This window comes from Labeo rohita, chromosome 5, assembly GCF_022985175.1.
Source record: "Labeo rohita strain BAU-BD-2019 chromosome 5, IGBB_LRoh.1.0, whole genome shotgun sequence".
In the NCBI taxonomy this organism is placed as follows: Eukaryota; Metazoa; Chordata; class Actinopteri; order Cypriniformes; family Cyprinidae; genus Labeo; species Labeo rohita.
In genome coordinates this window covers 12,688,904-12,710,621 of record NC_066873.1, presented here as the reverse complement: position 1 = coordinate 12,710,621, position 21,718 = coordinate 12,688,904, and the positions used below count along the sequence as shown (strand labels likewise).

Genomic DNA, 21,718 nt, shown 5'->3' with positions numbered 1-21,718 from the left:
AGTAGTAATTAGCAGTCATGAGTTAATTGTTAGTAATTAGTTAGTAATGAACAGTAATGTTTTTTCTGATGCAGAAGTCATAGTTAATAGTGAGAACTGGACCTTAAAATAAAGTGGGACTGGTTAAATAAACGTTTCATTAAAAAAACAAAAAAAAACAACTAATTTCATATGTGAAGCTTTACAGGGTTAAATTTTACACATGGAAAATGACCAGATCCACTTAGTGTACACACAGTGGCTCTAGGCCTAACCGTCTAATATTGCAAACACCTCCACATGATGTAATTTCCTGCTTTGACAAGACAAGGAGATTTTTAAAGTCTGTGGCACAACACATGGCACATTTCCCCTTTAACACATTGTTTGAGATCTTGAAATATTTATATGTTTCTGTCTATTCATCATGGAATTCTTTATAGCCATACTTTCAAGAGTTTTTTGGTGTCCTTTTTAGATATTTGTGTCACTCTGACTGGCATAGTGATACGAGGGTCATAAAAGATTTTAGCTCCCCTTACCACGGTCATTCTCACTATTCAGGATGGGCAAAATGTGTCACCGCTCTGACGCACATGGAAAGTTATTGATTCCGTTTTCCCTCGCGTGCAGGATGTGGAGTGGAATGTCAGCAGAGCCGTCTGGCTACATCTACATGTTTACAACCAGCTACAATGTGCCCATCTCATTCACTAGCTGGACAACAGGAAGATGTGGCAGAGAACCAGGAATTGCTCTACAGTGCACTTGACTGGAAAACATTAGTCCGACTTTACTGGAACTTCCTCTCGTATGGGTGGAGGTGTAAGGTCTCTTTAAGAGGGTGGTGGAAGATGATGAAAAAGTTGAAAGTTGTTTCAGATTAGGTTATGGAAATATTTACTTCTCATGGGATGCTTCAAGTAAATATTTTGGGTCAAAGAAGTTTGTCTGACAAAAAAGTTGGGAATCCCTGGTATCCCTGAAATCCCAGAGGAGGCGGAGGAGTTTCTGAAGATTTTTTACTCATCTTACAAATACTTTGTTGATTGCTGTGTCTTGGTCATGTCACTGCTAATAGCTAATGTAATGACAGCTGACTGCCCAGTACTTTGCCTACTTTTGCCTATCTTTCAACCGTTTGCAGTTAATTACTCCTGGTTCATTTCATGATGCACTGCACTCCATCATTTCTTGGCAGGTCACACTGGAAGCTGTTCAGTCTTGTGATTACTTTTGTAATTCTAAACTTGATCCACAATTACCAACAGATGATTGAATGTGTTGTCCACATAATTCAGTGAAACATGCAGTGGTTTAACTTAAGTATTAAATATAATCACAGCAGTGCAGGACATCTCTGACTGAAGAAGCCAATTAAAGTCAATTAAAAATTCAAAGAGAGTTCATTCTGATTTTAAAAAGTTTAAAGGTCCAGTGAAGTGCTTTGAACCATGCAGCGTTATTCTATGTATTGACGTAATTTTAACTGAAACAAGAAAAGATGAATCGTTCTCTATCCCCTATATAGTGCACTACGTGCCATTCGCTGTACAGAAAATACTAATTCTGTGAACAAGTGACCAATTTCAGTCACAGCTTCAGCATCTATTTATAGTGTAGGGGGCGGGACACTTCGGATTCTAGAGAGCATTTGATTGGACAGAAAGTTTGATGAAATGCTGAAGTGCAGGGTGATGTCATTAAAACCATTGATTCATATTGGCGGAAGTGTAAGACTGTTAACTTTTGAATGCTTCTATCTTGTAAATGCGAATTTTGTAACTGTTTTAAAACACACTAGCTTACAGATAACCTTAACGTATTCATACTAAAAGCCAAAAAAATATATTTTTGATTTTGTGGGGACTGATTTACTTTAAGTAAAATGGTAATGCTGCTTTATGCTTAGATGAAATGCAATCACTGTTAATGGCTACATTATTGCAGTCTGAACTGTTGGTTTTGGCTTTTAATGGCTTCACTTTTTGAACTCACCCCATGCTGTCATGTTTTACAAAACAACATAATTCTTCGATGATTATATTAGCTTCCCTCACACTGCAGCTCAGCCAACAGTGAGCTCTTTATTTGAGTGATGTTTGTGCACTAAACCAACTCACATTAGAGTGAATTCATTACTGCAGCTATAGAAACCAAAACTCCATTCATTGTGACGTTGAATATATTTGTCTCTGAATAAGTGTCCCATTTTGTTTACTCCACGCACCAATATGAGCCTCTGCTTAGTGGCAGTAGGACAGTATAGGCCTTTTCTTTTGGTTTTCGAGATTAAGGATGGACAGATGACTCAGACCTGTATATCTCCCACAGTCTGATCTCCTACACAAAAGCTGAAGTACTGCTTTTTAACAAGGATTCTGGATCCTGTTTCTTTTCTGAAGCCTTTATTGTTCCCTCTTTCCTTGAGCAATTAACCTGTTTTTGCAAATGCATAATTAGCTTAATGTTTACCTTCTCAGTCCCACACCATCTCTTTCTTGCTTTCTCTCTCTTTCTTTGTTTTTCTTCTTTCCCTCTCCCCTTTCCAAAGGCTAAAAATAGGAAGTTTTCATAGTCATTTAAGCATGAAGGCAGCCAAGCACTGATAAATTTGGAGTCAGGAAGAGCTTGTCTTGCACAAGAATTAAGGTTCTTTTGTGTGGTCATTAATCAATTGGCGGCATAATCCTGCTTTTTTTTTCTCTTTAACTGCTTGAATGAACCAGCAGCAGATTTGCAACCTTTTAGCCAACTAGGAAGAGTTGTAAATTCACACTTTGGGTCACCCCACACCATCAGACAACTTATTCAGATCTAATGAAGTTGCACTTAGTTCCCAAGTTGCATGTATGCATATATACTGGACAAGGACACAATAATTAGTCAACATGTTAATGGGCAAATCCAGTGTTATGGATGTGACATATAAATGCTTAGAGAATGTATGTCTTACCAATATACCAAACTAGGGCTGGCAAATGATTAATCACGATTAATTGCATACAAAATAAAAGTTTGAATTTACCTAATATATGTGTGTGTATTGTGTGTAATTATTATGTATATATAAATACAAGCACATTAATGTATATATTTAAGAAATATTTACAAATATATGTATTATAGTTTTTATGGAATTTATATTATACATAAAAATAATTTGTACATAAATAACATATTTCTCTTAAATATATACATTAATTTGTGTGTATTTATATATACATAATAATTACACGGTACACCCATATATTAGGCAAACTCAAACTTTAATTTTGTATGCGATTAATCACGATTAATCGCTTGCCAGCCCTATACTAAACCATCTGTTTATATTTTAATAAACCCTTGTTGATAGAGTCTAAACATCAGAAAAATATCAGTCTATGCACAAGTTTTCTATGTTAAAAAAAGGGAAATAAACATGTTATGGATGTGACAAAATAGGACACTGTTTTTGAGAGACTACATGCTTTGTAGGATTTCTGCAAATTAAAATGCACAAACCAGACGCAATAATACCCAGAACATATAATTGTTGCTTTATTTTAATTTTGATGTGTCTATTTATGAGGAATATGTACTGTTATGGATGTGACAAGCCTGCAAACAGCACTTACCAGATGGAAAATAATGCACTAAAAATAAAAAAAATAAAAATGCTTTAAAAACTTAAAGAGAGACCTCACATGGGAATTTGAACCACCAAATGTTGACATCTGTACTATCAGTACAGTTAAAACCTTTGGTAAAAACTATTTTTTCATTCAGTAAGGTTGACATTTGCATGGAATTACCCTATTTTTTAGTTTTCTTGTTTTCTTCATAACAAATCTGAACAACCTCAGATGTTAAACAGACCATCTCATACTATCCATTCTTAACTGAAACATGTCTATTGTGTGCATGTTCGTGCGATTCTCTGTGTATTCCCTGGCATGGGGGGAGGTCAGCAGTGATGGAATAGTTGAATTCAGTAAGGGGTGATTCATGCAGTGTATTAAGATGAGATTGTGGAGAAATGGCACTGCCCAGGCATTAGTCACACTAATGGAAAAGAAAATCTCTAATCTCATCCTTTACTTGTTATGCAGCAAACACTTCATATTGCCCAGTGAATGGTTTAGAAGAAAATTTAAAAGGGCTTTTTATTGGCAATAAATGACTTTGGATTTGTTCACATGTATGTGTGTGAATCATGCATTTGAAATGTAGCAATTCTGGTATATGGTAGTATGATGACCCAGTGCTGCTAAAACCAACTATTTAATATGATAAAAATAAAAAGCAGTTTTAAACATTGTGGATTTATAAGAAGCAATTCTGAGAGGTTATGTTGCTGCAGATGAAAATGGTAATGTATAATGCAGGAGTGAGTGTCCTGGTTTTGTCTTTAAAGGATGTGTGTGTGTGTGTGTGAGAGAGAGAGAGTGGTAGATTACAGATTTATAGCATCTCTTGTCCTAACACAGCCTCACCCAGTGGAGTGTTTCATTTAGTTTCAGCTTTCAGATAAAGAACTAAAACTCAAATACATTAATCTGAATTGGAATAACCCTGTCCAGTCACTCAGAGCAATTCTCTTCGAGTTATATCAGAGAGAGAGCTAAATCAAATTAGCTGTGTTATTTAAAATCAGACTTTGCTTAAAGCCAGTCTAAACGGTACCATTTCCCATACTATGTTTCACTTTACTGCAGCACTAAACATTTTCATAAATTACGTTATTGTATTATAATTTGCTATATTTGTTTTCATTAAACACAAGGCTGCTGCTAAACAGCCAGTGTGGCTAAGTGGAGATGAAGTCATGGCTCCGTTAACTAGATTATTACATTTTGTAAAGGAAACGTAAATGTTGCTTGCACATGCAGAACTTGCCATCACATTGCTAGGGTATTCTGGGTCGTTGCCAAGGGCGTTACATTAAGCGGTTGTTAGGTGATGACTGAACATGTAAAAAGAGCCCCAAGTCTCTATAATATGTTGGTCCCTACTCCCTTTAAATGGGGCTCTCGTAGTTTGAGGTATCATTAAAGGGATAGTTTACCCAAAAGTCAAAATTCTGTCATTAATTACTCACCCTCATGTTGTTCCAAACCGGTAAAACCTTCGTTCATCTTTGGAACACAAATTAAGATATTTTTGATGAAATCAGAGAGCTTTCTGAACCTTCATAGACAGCAAGTGAACTACCAAGTTCAAGGCCTAGAAATGTAGTAAGGACATTGTTAAAATAGTCAATGAACTGTTGAATAGAATAATTTTTTTTTTTTTTGCCACAAAAAGTATTCACATAGCTTTGGACCACTGGAACGACATGAGGGTGAGTAATTAATGACAGAATTTTCATTTTTAGGTGAACCTTTAATATCCGGAGTACAAAAAGTGCTGGGGATATTAATGCACAAACACTTGCTTATGTTGTACTGAGTAAAGTGTATTTGCATTAATCAGGGATGTAAGGATATCAAAATCTCACGATACATTAATATCTCGATATAAAGTCCACGATACAATATTTATTGTGATGTTTAAAAAAAGACAAATGAAAAATGAAAATTTTGTACATTTTAAAGTTAAATTATTCTATCTAATACACTTTGAGAGTTCAGAATCAAGAACTCCAACGCATGTTCTTCACAAAGAAAACTTAAGTAGGAAAAAAGTCAGTAAATTGACTTGTACCTGAACTTTAAAGGGGACTCAGCTCTTTTTATTTGTGGTATACTGTCTCAGTCTAAATTACATTCACACTGGTGTTTTAGGAAGCCAAACAAATTAGAATATAATAATAACAATTTTATATTAATTCTATTCCTACGACAGTAATAGCCATATATTATAAAACAATTGCACTGTAAAATAAATGAAAATGAATATTTCCTAGGTGTATTGTTTTTACACTATAGTAGGGAAATTACAATACTTCTTTCCTAATTTCTACACTTGAAAGAGATATTTTAAATTTGGGCTGCAGTAACATTACCCATTTAAACCGCTAGCTGTCAGCAGTTTATAATCCACTTTTAAGGTTTTATTTTGACGGAAACGCCAGTAGAGCTTTTCTTTTGACTGAAAACTCCAGCTTCAGTGAAAACAGGCTTACAAAGACGCATCTCACTACAAATATAGCGAAATGCCGTGATCATCTGCCGCATCTGCCGTGATCATCTGCCATTCAAAATTTTAAATAAAGTTTAGCACCACGTGCTAAACTCACAGCACATGCAATAAACGAGTTCACGGCATTCACTTTGAATGGAGCCGTTCTGAGGTGCGGAAAACATCGGATCACAAGCTGATTGCCTGAACTAAGTGCGCGCTTTGCTTTAAAACAGACTTGATGAGAGGATTAACACATAATGTGCTTTCAGTTTTAGTTCATTTGACAGATACTGTGCCAAAGCATAATGGCCCAAAACACAATTTTAAAGACCTTTTATGTAGAATAATAAGTTTAAATATATTTTAAAAACTACACTTTTTGCCCGGAAGACCTATTGTTTCATGTCGTCATGTGACCACGTTAATACCGAGACAGTTTAGCCATATCCCTAGCATTAGAGCATTTCTGTTCTGTACATCTCCCTTGTTCATTGAAGATATTGTGTGTGCCTCTGTATTTGTAGTTTTATATGCCTTTTATATTTGTAGTTTTCTCTTTCTCTTTACCCAGCGTGCCATCTTAACGCCCCCTGGGTTGACTTTGTTTTAGGAACAGTGATCTCTTTGAAAACTCTGTCAGTCTGAAATAATCTTTGTATTAGAGCGAGGCATCAGCTTTAACAAGCTCCAGTCCAGCATATTTTTATGTTGGTATTTGCTGATTATTCCAAAACCCACAAAATCCTTTCACTAGCCTCCCCTCCTAAAGAATAATTAACCTCCATTTTGTAAACAGCATTAATGATGCCCCTCGGATGCCAGTGTTCTTGTTTCTGCCGTGCTGCTATGGCTACAATGCAGTGAGGCAGTGCCTGGTGGCCATTTGAATGTGACAAGACAAAACACATTTTGTCCTGTCATCACTCTAAATGAATGACCCCTCACAGAAATACATCAGCCCTTGTACAATGGAATGAGTAAAATGGTGACATTGTCACTTATCTTTGGTCTGGTAGGCAGGAGTTGTTGCTTTAGTGGTTTCAGCATATTACTATTTAATTCTTATGACCTCAGTCATATGAAAACATCATTAATTTTTATCACATCATTTATTGGGCTAAGAAAAGATATATAGTTTCCCAGAGGAATGGTTTTGGTTGGTCGTATTTTTCAAGCAAACAATTTGGTACAGCATATACTGAGACTTCCAACACTAACAAAACATCATTATTTCCTCTCTACGCAGGTGTGCAGTCAACCAAAAAATCAGGGATCCCAGCTCCTCGTGAGATCCCACAAAGCATCTCCAGAGAACGTGTCTCGTTGCGTGACCAACAGAAAAGCTCTACAGCCAAAAAGATGGTCACCAGTGCCAGCACCTCTAGTCTGTCCACGCTGTCCAAGCATTCACGTGGCTCTGTCAAGACCAAAGCAGAGTCTGTTGTTTTTGACAAGAACCTGCTGGAGAGCCAGGTGAGGGAGCTTCTGGCTGAGGCCAAAACCAAAGAGTTTGAGATCAGTAAGTTACGGATGGAGCTCCAGCGGCATAAAGGGAAAGATTCATCATCAGAGGCTGGGACACCAGAGGGGAATTCAGAGATAGAAAGGACGCCGTCACAGTCTGGAGACATCCAGGTGCTTGTAGGGGAACTGAGGGAGAAGAACGGACGTTTCCAACGTGAATTGGCCACCTTGCGGGAAGAAAATCAGGCTTTGAAACAGAAGCTTATTACATTGGAGAACAGCACAACACTGCTTACCAGCTCTAGCAAGAATTCAGTCAATGGGGTTTTTTCAGAAAACACCACTCCAGAAGCAGTCAATGGAAGCCATCTTAAAACTTCTGCATCATCTTCTGGTAGTGACAACAAAGGCCCTCCATTACCCTCCTCAGAATCCTCAGAGTTTGAGAAGATTCCCTCACGCTCCGACTCTGTCAGTAGCAGCATTAAGAGTGTTGTGCCCAGTGGTGCGGTGAAAGAGCTCTCCGTGGAGTCCCTGACAGACCGCATCCAGAAGATGGAAGAGAGTCACCACAGTACAGCCGAAGAACTTCAGGCCACACTACAGGAGCTGGCCGACCAACAACAGGTTGTCCAGGAGCTAACAGCTGAGAATGAGCGCCTAGCGGAAGAGAAGGGCCTCTTACAAACTTCCCTCCAGCAGCAAAGGGAGCGTGTAGAACTTTTGGCGCAACAGAACGAGTCCCTTCTCCAGAGGCTCAGAGAACAGGCTCAGTGTAACGAAGCTGAGGCTTCACGTGCCTCTCGGGTTGCAGAGCTTGAACAGCGTTTGGCTGAGCAAGTGGAGAGCTCCCGCTTTGAAAGAGAGAAGCTGGTAGACATCCAGCAGCAGCTTACAGGGAGTCTTAGAGCTTTGGAAATGGAGAATCAGGAGGCGCAAATTGCTGTGCAGAGCTTAAAAGAAGAAGTGGAGCTTCTTCAAGGACATCTGGAGAGTGAGAAGGTTGCTAAAGACGAGGCGGTGAGGAAAACTGAGGAACAGCGGCTAGCCATGGAGGCTCTGAGAGCAGAGAGTGCTAGTCTGAAGGGGCAAGTGGAGGTGGAGCGGCAGAAGATAGCTGAGCTGAAGGCAGTGCAGAGTGCCAGTGACAACACAGAGTTGCAAAGTCTGCTCAAAGCGGCGCACGAAGAAAGAGACAAGCTGGAGCTGAGTTGCACGGAGCTGCGACAAGAGCTACAGCAGGTACGCAGCAAAACAGAGTGTGCTCACAGTGTGCTTGACAAGCTATTAAATCACACTGGTAGTTTATAATAGATGCAGGTATCACCCAATTCCAGTAATTTTTAAGTGGCCTAAATACTGGCCAATTATTTGTTCATCACTAGCTTTTAATTTGGTAATGCTACTATGTTATTTGGATATTGTTTAAAGTCCACAGATGCCAGGGATGTCCAATCCTGCAGAGTTTAGTTCCAAGACACCTGCCAGGAATCTTTTAGTGATTCTGAAGATCTTGGCTTTATCCAAAATCACCCCCTACTACCTCATTCACTATTCCCTACATTATTCGACTAATATAGTCTGATGAATGAGTGCAAGTCTGTATTCAGCGAGTGTACTGGATAATGTCCACTATGGTTTTGGACACAACTACAAATGGCTGTCTCCTCAAATAGTGCACTATTTAAGGGTATACAGAGCTCTACGCTTACTTTTCTTTTTAGGAGCACTTTAAAAAATGTAGGAGCATAGTCGAAAAATTCAGGAGCACCTTTTGATCAATAATCAAACATTCTGATCAAAAATTAGCTTTTTCATTACGTGATATTTGACTCCTTAAAGTGACAGGGCCATTTTTTTTTTTACTTGTAATGGCATTTATCAAATTTTATTGAAAGTATGTCAAATTCAGTATGTCACATTTTTTTTGTTTTTAAATTTCTAATTAAAACAATTTAAATATGAACAAGTAGAATAAGAAGAATAAGTTACTAATCATATGAAATCAGTATTGACAAAATTAATTTGTACTACAGAGGTGGCACAAAAGAAAACAAAAGTGGTTGTAGGTGTATTTTCAGACGTTTAATGAGGCTCAGAGGTGGCATAAGTGCAGTTAAATTAATACATTCATGTTGAGATTGTTTTAAACATACAATTTTGAATATAGAAATATTAAAGGATTAGTTCACTTCCAGAATGAAAATTTACAGATAATTTACTTTATCCCCTTGTCATCCAGGATATTCATCGCTGAAATTATCTGTAAATTTTTGTTCTGGAAGTGAACTAATCCTTTAAATGATTTAAACAACTGAAATGATACTTTAAAAATGAAACTAAATCTGCCAGTAGGTGGCCGCAAGTCACTGATTTTATCATGGAATTATTCATTCAGTTGATTCTTTCGAACAGCTGAATCATTTGGGAGTGAAGTATTTCATCACTATGGAACCCGTAAATGTGAATCCATAAATACAATTAAATGTCGTAGAACTCTGACTGACGTTCAGTGACGTCAAGGCTGTATTGTGATTGGTTATTAAGGCACGTGTGATCCAAGTTAGCCATCATGCTTTCTAACACAGACCCTCTCATCACTCAATAGTAGGACAATCTCTAGCTAAACTGCTGGAAGGTGGTATACACAGTGGTTTAAATCAGGGGTTTTCAAACCTGTCCTGCACATTTTGTATGTCTCCCTTATTAAAGACCAGTTAAGGTCTTGCAGTGTCTACTAATGAGCTGATGACATGCAAAATGTGCAGGGTAGGGGGGCCTCCAGGACAGGCTTGAAAACCCCTGGTTTACACAAACCAATAGTTCCAGTTCCACATTATTATTGTTTTAAGACAGGGATCCTCAAATCTGGTTCACAGGATCCAGTTTCCTACAGAGTTTAGCTCTAACCCTAATTAATATTTTCAGGATCATTAGAAAATCACAGTTAGGTGAGTTTGATCGGGGTTGGAGCTATACTCTGCAGTAAAGTGGGTCTTGCAAGCCGGATTCAAGAATCCTTGTTTTAGGATAACTTCAAGAATACTAAGTAGGTTTCATATCTGGTTCCACCTTGGCCTTGTTACTGTAGTTGAGCTCTGCAGCAGACTTCTACCTCACATTTAAGGCTGCATTAAGTTGTGAAAGTGTAGGCTTGGAAAAAGACCATAAGGGTTTGGGGTGCCATTTGGGACAGGACCTTCGCAGGTTTAGATATACACAATCAAACTTTTTCTTAAACTAAAGACGCTGTTTTAGATAATTTTAAGATACTTTATAAACCTTAGGTTCATGATGTAGTGAAAATAGTCTTGGTGTTGGAAATGGATGAGTTCTTTGGTCCATCTGGCACGTATTATGACTATCATCACCTCAGAGGTTTGTAGTGCCAAATCAATCATGACTCATTTTTTGACATACTCATTTTGTTAGCTTCTTAAGAGCCCTGTTTTTGGTCAGTCTTGGGATATGCAGAAATCTTTATAGACCTTAGTCCTTCAAGACATTTTATTATGTACCCTTAAGGAACATTTATGTGGTACAATTTTAAAAAGACAACTTGGGTAAACAACTTTGTTGCCTAATACCCTCTCTGGGTTCTACAAAGTTCTCTGTTTCTCTCTTAATGTCAAAAAAAGGCTGCATGTAACCTATTAAAACATCACCACATATACAGAAGTTGCATTGCATTCAACCACAGAGCATATTTTGTTTTCATGTTCTGCCTAAAGCACCAGAAAATTAGAGAGGAACCTACATAAATATCAAAATGCAGACTTTTGTAGCTGCATAGTTTGCAGTTGTAAATGTTGTAGTGATGTGTTTAGAATACCTTATCCTTTAAAATACAATTATACACAGAAAGGGCTGTTCTAAACCCACAAGAACATGAACCTCACTGGCACCTCATAGTTGTCACATGAACCCAGTGTTCCTCCAAACGCAAAGTGAACTTTAATTTTCTCTCTGACTTAACCGCTCAGAGTGAGTCAAGCAAGCCTTTTGGCTTCAGCATACACCCTCAGTCCAGATGTCATTTAGGGAGTTGCCATTGGACAGAGCTTTAAGATGCCACACTCGTCTCTCAGCGAGCACACTCAGTAAGCACAGGGCTCTGAAGAAAGAAGTGTGTGTGACTCAGCCGCTGTTCTGTTCTGTATAGGCTGTTCCAGCTGTCAAGTGAATTATGACCTGGCCTATACCACAACAAGAGTAATCTAATTCTTAATCAATTAGTATGCAACACTGGAGCAATACTGTTTCCTGTTGTCTGATTTAAAACTGATTATATAAAATTCAGATGTTAAAAGATTAGTTTATTTCCAGAATGGAAATTTCCTGATAATTTACGCATCTCCATGTCATCCCAGATGTCTTTCTTTCTTCAGTCGAAACAAAAAATGTTTTAGAGGAAAACATTCTAGGCTTTTTCTCCATATAGTGGACTTCAGGTGGTGGCCAATGGGTTGAAGGTCCAAATTGCAGTTTCAGTACAGCTTCAAAGAACTCTGCATGATCCCAGCTGAGGAATAATGGTCTTATCTAGCAAACTAATTGGTAATTTTCTTAAAAAAAAAAAAAAAACCCACAAAGCTCATCTTGCACTAGCTTTGCAATGTGAATGGTTAGTTCTTTGTCTGTGTACTACAGTCCAAAAAGGTAGTGTAGGGCAAAAAACTCCATCTCATTTTCTCCTCCAACTTTAAAATCGTGTATCAAATGTTAAAAATAATTTAGTTTGTTATTAGGTTTTGCTGTATTTGTGTTAGTCAAAGGCTGTGGACTGCAGCCAGTGTGCAGGACTGGCCAGTTAGAGCCGCAATAGAAGGGCCTTATTAAATAAGAAATATGCTCCCTGAATAGCTGCACTGTGTTTTAAAAATAGTAACAGTGTTCTTGAGGCATGTGTGTGTCTGTGTGTACAGGTAGAGGCAGACAGGCAGCAGCTTCTGGAGAGGGTGGAGAAACAGGAACAAGATCATAAAACCCACACGCTCGCTTTGGAGGAGAAGAACAGAGATGCGGAGAACCAAATCAAAGATCTGAAAGAGACCATCTTTGAGTTGGAGGACCAGGTGGAACAGCAGCGGGCAGTTAGACTGCACACCAACCAGACCATCCTGGACCTGGAGAGTATGATTATTATCTGTCTCTGCTTTTCAGTATACCACCTTGCCAAACGATCGTGCATCACGCTGCGAATGTTTAACTGCTCACCCTCATCCAGTGCTAAATATACTGCATCATCTGGCCTACACGCACGCACACGAACTGGCTGGAGTCTGCCGTGATTAGTGAAACACATTGATTGGTTCTGGCAGCCTGGATGGATTGAGATACTGAGCTGTTTAGTACTTAGATCTCTCCAGCTTAAATCTTTGCCAAACTGCATCATGCAGGACTCATATGCACTGTGAGCTTGTCTGCTTTGCTCTCTTTTGCTCTCTAAGTAGGGGGGAGGAAATTTCATGGTGCAGATTATAGTTTTATTGCAGCTCAGCCTGCGCCTGTCCAGCTGCAATGAACTAAATAAATTCAAACAGTTCCCTGTTATGACCTTTATTTATATAAACTAAACAGTATTTATATTCAGAGACTCTTTATGGCTTTTAGTCCTAAGTTTCAAGAACTTGCCCGGGTCAAAAATGTATTAAAAAGAAAAACAAAAAATAAAATGTTTGGATATATCATGTGGATTTTTAGGGGGATAAATGTCTTTAAACATCACTGTAGGCTTAGTTTTCATGTATTTATACACATTTACACTGTTCAAAAGTTTAGGATCAGTGAGATTTTAGTTTTAGATTAGATTTAGATTTTAATTTTTCTTTAAATAAGTTTCTTATCAGGGCTGCGTTTATTTGAATACAGAAAAATGTAATACTGTGAAATATTATTACGATGTAAAATAACGTTTTTACGAATTTATTCCTGTGATCAAAGCTGAATTTTCAGCATCATTATTCCAGTATTTACCAGGGCTCTTAAAAAATTTAGGAGCAGTCAAAATTTCAGGAGCACCTTATAATCAGTAATCAAAAAATCTGAAGCCTTCCCATTACATATAGTGATATTTGACTCCTTAGAGTGATTTACAGGGGAATTTTACATTTTTTTTGTTTTTACCTTTGTAATGGCACTTTTCTAACTTTATTAAAAGTGTCATCTTTTATGTCAAATTTTGTACAAAATTATATTTTATAAGCTTTTTTTTTTTTTAATTTCTAAGTAAAACAACAGAATAAGAACAGGTAGAATAAGAATACCAATCAAATGAAATCAGTATTAAAAATTCATTTGTATTATCAGAGGTGGCATGTGTTAAATTCATAAATTAATGTTGAGATTAATTATTATAAATATAATATATAGAAATATTAAATGGTTTAAATAACTGAAAAGATACTTTAAAAATGAAGCTAAAACTGCCAGTAGGTGGCAGCAAGTCACTGATTTAATTACTGAATCATTCATTCATTTGATTCGTTCGAACGGCTGAGTCTTTATGAATGGGTAATTGAATCACTGACTCATTAGATTCGTTTAAAAATGCATGTTCATTCATAAACGAAACACTGCTGTGTTTGAATGGAGATGTGCAGCGGTTCAGTTGTGATTTGTTTCAAACTATTTTTGGCAACGAAATAGAGCAAAATCAAGCAATAGTTTATAGTCAGACAATGTAAGTCACTTAATATTAACTTCTTGTTTATTTACCTGTTGTATTAAACAAACACCTTTAAAATCATTAAAAGCTGTCACTCATCTTAGTTCATCAAGATCTCACAAAGTTCCATTATAATCAATGAAGCTCTCTACACTGCAGAGTTAAACTCTTATTTCCACTCTCTCTACACTTTGTTTATGAAAGGATTTATGAAATATGTCTGTGATACATTACTCAACGTTGCAAAAACATGTAGAAACCTTTGAAGCTCCCCTCAACGCAAACACAAATATGCTGATCGGGTCAGTCGCACTGGTGCTCCTAAATATTTTTTTCATAGTCGCACGCAGTAGTTTTAAGTCACAATTGCGACGGAAATGGTTGCACTGTAAAGTCCTGTTTAGTGCCACATGATCCTTCAGAAATCATTCTAATATGCCGATTTATTAGTGCTGGAAACAGTTTTGCTGCTTAATATTTATCGGAACCTTTGTTACTTTCTTCAGGATTCTTTAATGGATAAAAGTTAAAAATAAGTTAAAAAGAACCACAAATCTTTTGTAACAATATACACTACTGTTCAAAAGTTTGGGGTCAGTAAATTTTTATTCTTTTTTAAATAAATTAATACTTTTATTCAGCAAGGATATGTTAAGTAATAGCAAAGTTAGAAAATATTTATATTTTGAATAAATGCTGATATTTAAACTTTTATTCATCAAAGAATCCTGAAAAAAAGTATCACAAGTTCCAAAAAAATATTTGGCAGCACAACTGTTGCCAAAATGGATAATTTTAATAATAAATCAGCACATAAGAATGATTTCTGAAGGATCATGTGACACTCAAGACCGGAGTAATGGCTGATAAAAATTCAGCTTTGCATCACAGGAATAGAATATATTTTAAAGTATACTGAAATAGAAACGATAAATTTATATTGTAATAACATTTTTCTGTATTTTTGATCAAATAAATGCATATATTCTATGAGACGTTTATAAAAATAAGCCATACTGATCCTAAACTTTTGAATGGCAGTGTACTTCATGTAATAAACTACAGTGCGAGTACAAGTTTGAGTCATTTAGATTTTTTCATGTTTTTAAAAGAAGTCTTTAACCATTAATTTTGTGAAAAATTATTACATTTTAAAGTAACTGCTTTCTTTATTTATTTTAATCTTTCTTTAAAACAAATCTTACTGACACCACACTTTTGTGTATATATAATGTTTGTAAATTATAATTTTGTCCTTATTTTTCAGATCAAATCAAAAGGCTGGAAGAAAACAAAGCTGAGCTGGAGAAGCAGATTAAGGCCATGAATAAACAGATGAAGGTGGAATTGTTTATCTGTTGTCCTTGTACTTTCTTCATTTTGTAATGAACTACAGCATAACCATGCATGTTTGACAGTGGATGTCAGTTTGTATAATACAGGAGGAATATCTTCCATCTGTGCAGAGCAGTGCTATGTGTATGAGACCAGAAGGGTCTGCATTAGAGCACACTTTGAGCTGCAAATCCAAGCTGGATTGCAGTCTACTATGTCAGTGCCCATCAGTCTCCGAGATTGAAAGTGACATTTCCATGACCAGCCCCATGAGCTCACAAAAAGGCCAAAACACTTCCGCTCCACATGATTTAAAATGCATGCGTGTGTGTGTGTGTGTGGACTTTCAGGATGAGACCGAGGAGTGGCGCCGTTTCCAGGCCGACCTCCAGACTGCAGTAGTGGTCGCCAATGACATAAAGGTTGAAGCTCAGCAGGAGCTGCGCACGCTGCGCAGACGACTGCAGGAGGAGCAGGAGCTGAGCGCGAGACTGACTTCAGAGTTGGAGCAGATTCAGGGCGCCAGGTACACAATCACCCATGAATTCAATACCGCCCTCCCCTCCGCTATCCATCTGGGCTCTCAACTCTAACAACCCTCACCTCTATTCAGATATCAATCTCTGATAGCTGCTGACTGGGTTCACTGGTATAGTTTGCTACATCCTGAAGCTAAACTATCTTACGGTCTCCTGATCAGATAAAAAAAAATGGGAATTTGACATTTTAAATATTTAAAATTCATGTCTGACATTTTAAAGGTTGCAGCAAACTGTACCAGTGAACACTCAAATCACTAGTCATGCAAAATTACCCTCACTCCCCTGCTTTTACACACTATCTTGCATCTGTTTACCCTTTTTTTGTTGTTTATAGTAGCTTCAAACTGTGATATGGCCTCAAAAAACCAAAGCAGCTGCTTTGCTGCTCAGTCTGTAAATATTTCTTTTAACTCCTGAGGGAGGAAAAGCATTACAAAAAGCACTGTAATCATCAAACATTTGCTTGATTATCTCTTACTAGAAATGGAATCACAAGTTTTTTGAACAGTAACATTTTTAAGGTTTTTTAAGAAGTCACCAAGCCTGCATTTATTTGATGGAAGTAAAACAGTAAAATTCTGAAATATTTTTACTATTTAAAATAACTCTTTTGTTTGAATATATTTTAAAATGTAATTTATTCCTGTCATCAAAGCTATATTTTCAGCATCATTACTCCAGTATTCAGTGTCACATGATTCTTCATAAATCATTCTAAGTTTTTTTCTTATTATTATCAATATTTAAAACAGTTGAGTACAATTTCAGAATTCTTTGATGAATAGAAAGATCCAAAGATCAGCATTTACCTGAAATAAAAACATTCATTTCAAACATCAGTTTGTAACATTGTACGCTATACCATTCAAAAGCTTGGAGTCAGTATAATTTTTGGTAAAGTAATTATATAAATTAATGCTTTTATTTAGAAGGAAAGATGTTTAAAATGTTACTAAGATTTCTATTTCAGATAAATGCTGTTCTTCTGAACTTTCTATTCATCAAAGAAACCTGAAAAAAATTCTACTCAGCTGTTTTCAACATAAAAATACATGTTTCTTTGAGCAGCAAGTCAGAATATTAGAATGATTTCTGAAGGATCATGTGACACTGAAGACTGATGCTAAAATTCAATTCTGAAATCACAGGAATAAATTACATTTTAAAATATTCAAATAGTTATTTTAAATAGTACAATTTTGCTTTACTTTGAATCAAATAAATGCAGGCTTGGTGAGCAAAAGAGACTTCTTTTAAAAACGTTAAAAATCTTACTGTTCAAGAACTTTCGACTGGTAGTGAATAAATATTCAATGTTATACTAGTTACTATTTATAGTTACAGTTATTATTTATAGTTACACTCTAAAAATGCTGGGTTAAAAACAGTCTAGCACTGGGTGAAATACAGACAAATCCAGCAATTGGGTTGTTTTGACATGTTTAACCCAACCTTCTGGGTAGTTTTTGCTTAAAAAAATTACTGTAATCCTGAACCCAAAATAGACTGGAAATTAACATTTATTAATATGTTCAATAAATGAACAAGTTGAATAAATAATTAATAAATAATAAACATATTTTAATTGCTTATAAATAAATGTTTACCTTTTGATTATTGCAGATGCCTCTAGTAATTATGTGTTTGACTTTTTAATTTACAACCTATTTTGGATTCATTTTAAGCCAGCCATATTTTAATTTTTGTTGAGTATTTTAGTCAGTAAATCTACCCATGAAGGTTGGATTAAACATTTAACCCAACCACTGGATCAAAACAACCCAGTCGCTGAGTTTGTCTATATTTAACCCAGCGCTTGGTTGTATTTAACCCAGCATTTTTTAGATTGTACTATTATAATATTTATTAATATTTTGAATGACCTTGTGTTTTCATATTTTCACTTTTTCAATTAAATATTAGTTCAAACTTTTGTCATTTAAAAAAAGAATATTAAATATACACTATTATTAAAATAAAATAATAAATATTATTATTTAAAATTATTATTATATTATTATTAATATTATTAAAATATTAAATATACCAGAAAGATTTGTAATGTTTTTTAACAGCAAATCAGCATATTAGAATGATTTCTGAAGGATCATGTGAAGACTGGGGCAATGATGCTGAACATTTTGCTTTGATCACAGAAATAAATTACATTTTTAAATATATTCAAATAGAAAAAGAGTCATTTGAAATAGTACAAACATTCCAAAATTATACTGTTTTTGCTATACTTTGGATCAAATAAATGCATGCTTGGTGAGCAAAAGAGACTTCTATTAAAAAAAAAAAAAAACATTACAAATCTTACTGTTAAAAAACTTTTGACGTGTCGTGTATAATATATAAAACATATAAAGCACAAAAAATTTTATTTTCAGTTTAAATATATTTTCTTTTTGTCAGTTTTAGTCAACAAAAACAATTTTTAAAAAATTTAGTTAGCAATTACAACACTGTAAATGTTATTTACTTTGCTCAACCACTGAATTAAACAGCATTTTTATTTTTTTCAACAAAATGTGGGATGTCATAGGCACTGAATACAACATTTTTACAAATTTATACACGCCTGACTCCCACTGCCTTATTAATTAAAACTCATTTAGATGAACTGAGCATGAACACACTATCTATTTTATGTGCAATTTTATACATTTCATCCACCAAGAACAACATCTGATACTCCGAACAAACCGTCTGAGGAAAATGAATGTCCCAGCAACATCTTTACCTGTGTCAAATGGTGTTTTCTCATTGGTGTTGGGCTGGCATTAATGCTTTAGTGTTCATGTCTGTTTTGTGTGCTAGCTTCTTAGAATATTTTGCATCAGTTTGCAGAGCATTAGCAACAACATTTTCTCCCCATTCTCATGTGACAATAGACCTGTGTACTTCATTATAGGAATCCAGTATGAGTGCATGCGTTAAATACCGGTTTAAGTATTTTGAGACGGGGTTCATAAAGCACAGCGCTTTTATAAGTAGTGCGTTTGAGTTGCTAGATCTTTAAAAACTCTTCCCCTCCGTTCAAACGGACAGCCAGTGTGCGTCGATCTCCCCCCTCCCTCAGATGCTCCCTGAGATTGCTCTCTAAAGGATTTCCCTCTGACCCAGGTGAGTGCACTGCTAGCAGCAACCCAGCACTCATACAGAATGCTAGTATGAATGCTTATGGATGGTCAGAGTGACTTAATCATTGAGGATGTTCAAGAGCTTGCGTCTTGCCTGTTTTCCTTGCCTTAGCCACACGCCCACTGCTTTGAACAATACTGCTTTCTGATTGGCTGTGCTTATGTTATTCAAACAGGGCTGGGTCTGCTTTGTTTGCCAGTTCTCCTTTTCCTTACTTTGGATGTGGCGACATCTGCTGTTTGCTATGTTTTTTGCACACAGATTGTGAAACAAACGTCTCAGGCTGCTGGAAACGTTTGAAGGTTTTCTTCCTTCAGTCATCAGACCTGCTTACAATCTGCTAACGAAAAGTATTAAATGTTTTATAGATTTCCAGAAAGATGCATGAAGGTTGATGATGACGAATGAGCATTTGCTGCCATGATGATAACATTTTGTTTTATAAATGACGCTCGATTTACTGGTGGTGATGCTGAATATCTCAATGAGTCAATCTGAGGCTTTCATCCTAATACACTTAATTTAGCTTTTTATATATATATATATATCTTCATTCTGAACCTTAAATATGCCTTTGTTTTCTTTGTGTTTCTTTCAGAATTGCCAGTGGATCTGCATTTGAGACCTCCAAGACTGCAGTTGAGGGGCGATAGATGATATCTAGGGTTAAAACTGATGACTGGTTTACAGTATTCTAATACAGAGTTATCTGTGTGTCAGTATTAATCGTGAAGAGAACGTGGAGACAAATTCTGAATTGTTGATGGAAAAACAAAAACGCATAACCGGAATACATATGCTGTTTCCACAGCTGCTCAGAGCACCTGCACTAATTGAATTGTGTTTGATCATGTGACCTGCTTTAGGCTTGTGTAGACTTGTTTTTAAAGGGTTAGTTCACCTAAAAATTATGTTTTAAACCCGTGAGACCTTTGTTTGTCTTCGTGCGTTTTTGTGCTCTCGTGAAAGTGCGTCAACTGGCACGGAAGAGAAGAAATTGTTGAGTAAAGTCGTTTTTGTTTTCTTTGCTCACAAAAAGTATTCTCGGAACTTCATAAAATTAAGGTTGAACTAGTGATGTCACATGGACTATTTTAACAATGTCCTTACTACCTTTCTGTACCTCGAATGTGTCAGTTGCGTTGCTGTCTATGTAGGGTCAGAAAGCTCTCGGATTTCATCAAAAATATCTTAATTTGCCATCCAAAGATGAACGAACATCTTACGGATTTTGCACGAAATGAGCATGAGTAATTAATGATAGAATTTTTATTTTGAGGTGAACTGTCCCTTTAAGAAGGCCAACTGAAATGTTGGGGTTAGTTGGAAAAAAAAAAGTGAACAAATTGTGTAAGGATGTATCTGTAACATTAATTTATTATACCCCTGACTGGGCACTGTCTTTTTAAAGTACAAAAAATAGCTTTGTATCGTGCTGCCTTAGGAATAAAGCCAACATTTACAAACCTTTAATAGTTTACCAGCACTTTTTGATTTCGTCTTAACGGTTTGTATTTCGAAAACAGCCACATGGCAAGGTAAACCAGGGTTTTATTGCCTCTATTCCAGGTCATTTCTTTCATATTTTCTGTTTAAGGCATAGCAGATACGTCTATTTGAGTTATATAAAAACATGGAATTTTCATGTGCGAGTCCAACACTAGATGGCAGACAAACTATTCCTATCAACACTCCAACATATCAAGCTTGTTTTGTCACATAGATTCTTATAGTTAAACCAAGTTGGTTTACAACCCACTGACTTTTTTCATTTGATTTACTCAAGCACTAACCAATGAAGATTACTTGTATTGGATTGCTTTGGCTGTAGGGTAAAGGTGGTTGTATCGTCCCTGTGTCGTTTCTGTTACATCACTACAAGCAGTGATAAGAAATCAGTTGAGCTTTTGAGAAACGTGCTTTACCTCACGTTCAAAGTAAACAACTTATCTAAGCATTGTTTGTGCTCCTCATGCATGAAGCTTTCTACTCCACTCCACATCCTTATTTGCATTGTTTAATCATCTGTAGCCAATTTCGGTTTGAAAGTTTCTCACTGAAAGTGAACATCACATGATATTGTGAATGCGAATGAGACGACTCTCAAGTATGAAGTATACAAAATCATCTTCGAGCCTTTCAAAGGCTTGAAGTCAGGTCTTCGACTGCCGTTTTGTGAAATCTCAGGTTGTTTGTCTCGCAGGAACATATTTATCTAAATGCAGTTTATCAGAAATTATATTACATGCTGGTATTAACAGTCCAGGACATGACTGTGCCAAAATCCGGTTGCATGTTCAGTAGTTTTACACCTCCTCTGCCTTTAAATGATGCAGTTTCTGTTACAATTCAGTGAATGTGCAAATGTAACTTACGTACTGTTTTCATGTGACTTCAATGATGTTTGTACTCATGAGAGATACAATACTATTTATCTCTAACACATAGGGTTTTAAATGTACGTTTAAAATTGTCA

The 21,718-nt window shown here is 36.2% G+C and overlaps 1 protein-coding gene and 1 long non-coding RNA gene across 4 annotated transcripts in view; both read left to right on the top strand.

Moving 5' to 3' along the window:
• Positions 1-21,718, top strand: part of specc1 (sperm antigen with calponin homology and coiled-coil domains 1) — a 128,796-nt gene that overhangs the window by 52,342 nt on the left and 54,736 nt on the right. For all 3 annotated transcript variants that reach the window (XM_051108956.1, XM_051108957.1, XM_051108958.1), the window contains 4 exons: positions 7,334-8,793; positions 12,477-12,684; positions 15,486-15,559; positions 15,904-16,079. In XM_051108956.1, the coding sequence (XP_050964913.1) occupies positions 7,334-8,793; positions 12,477-12,684; positions 15,486-15,559; positions 15,904-16,079 (1,918 nt within the window). The remainder of the gene's footprint in view (positions 1-7,333; positions 8,794-12,476; positions 12,685-15,485; positions 15,560-15,903; positions 16,080-21,718) is intronic.
• Positions 16,088-20,456, top strand: LOC127164853 (uncharacterized). The gene is made up of 2 exons (XR_007827707.1): positions 16,088-19,224; positions 19,841-20,456. It is a non-coding gene; the product is annotated as an uncharacterized LOC127164853 (long non-coding RNA).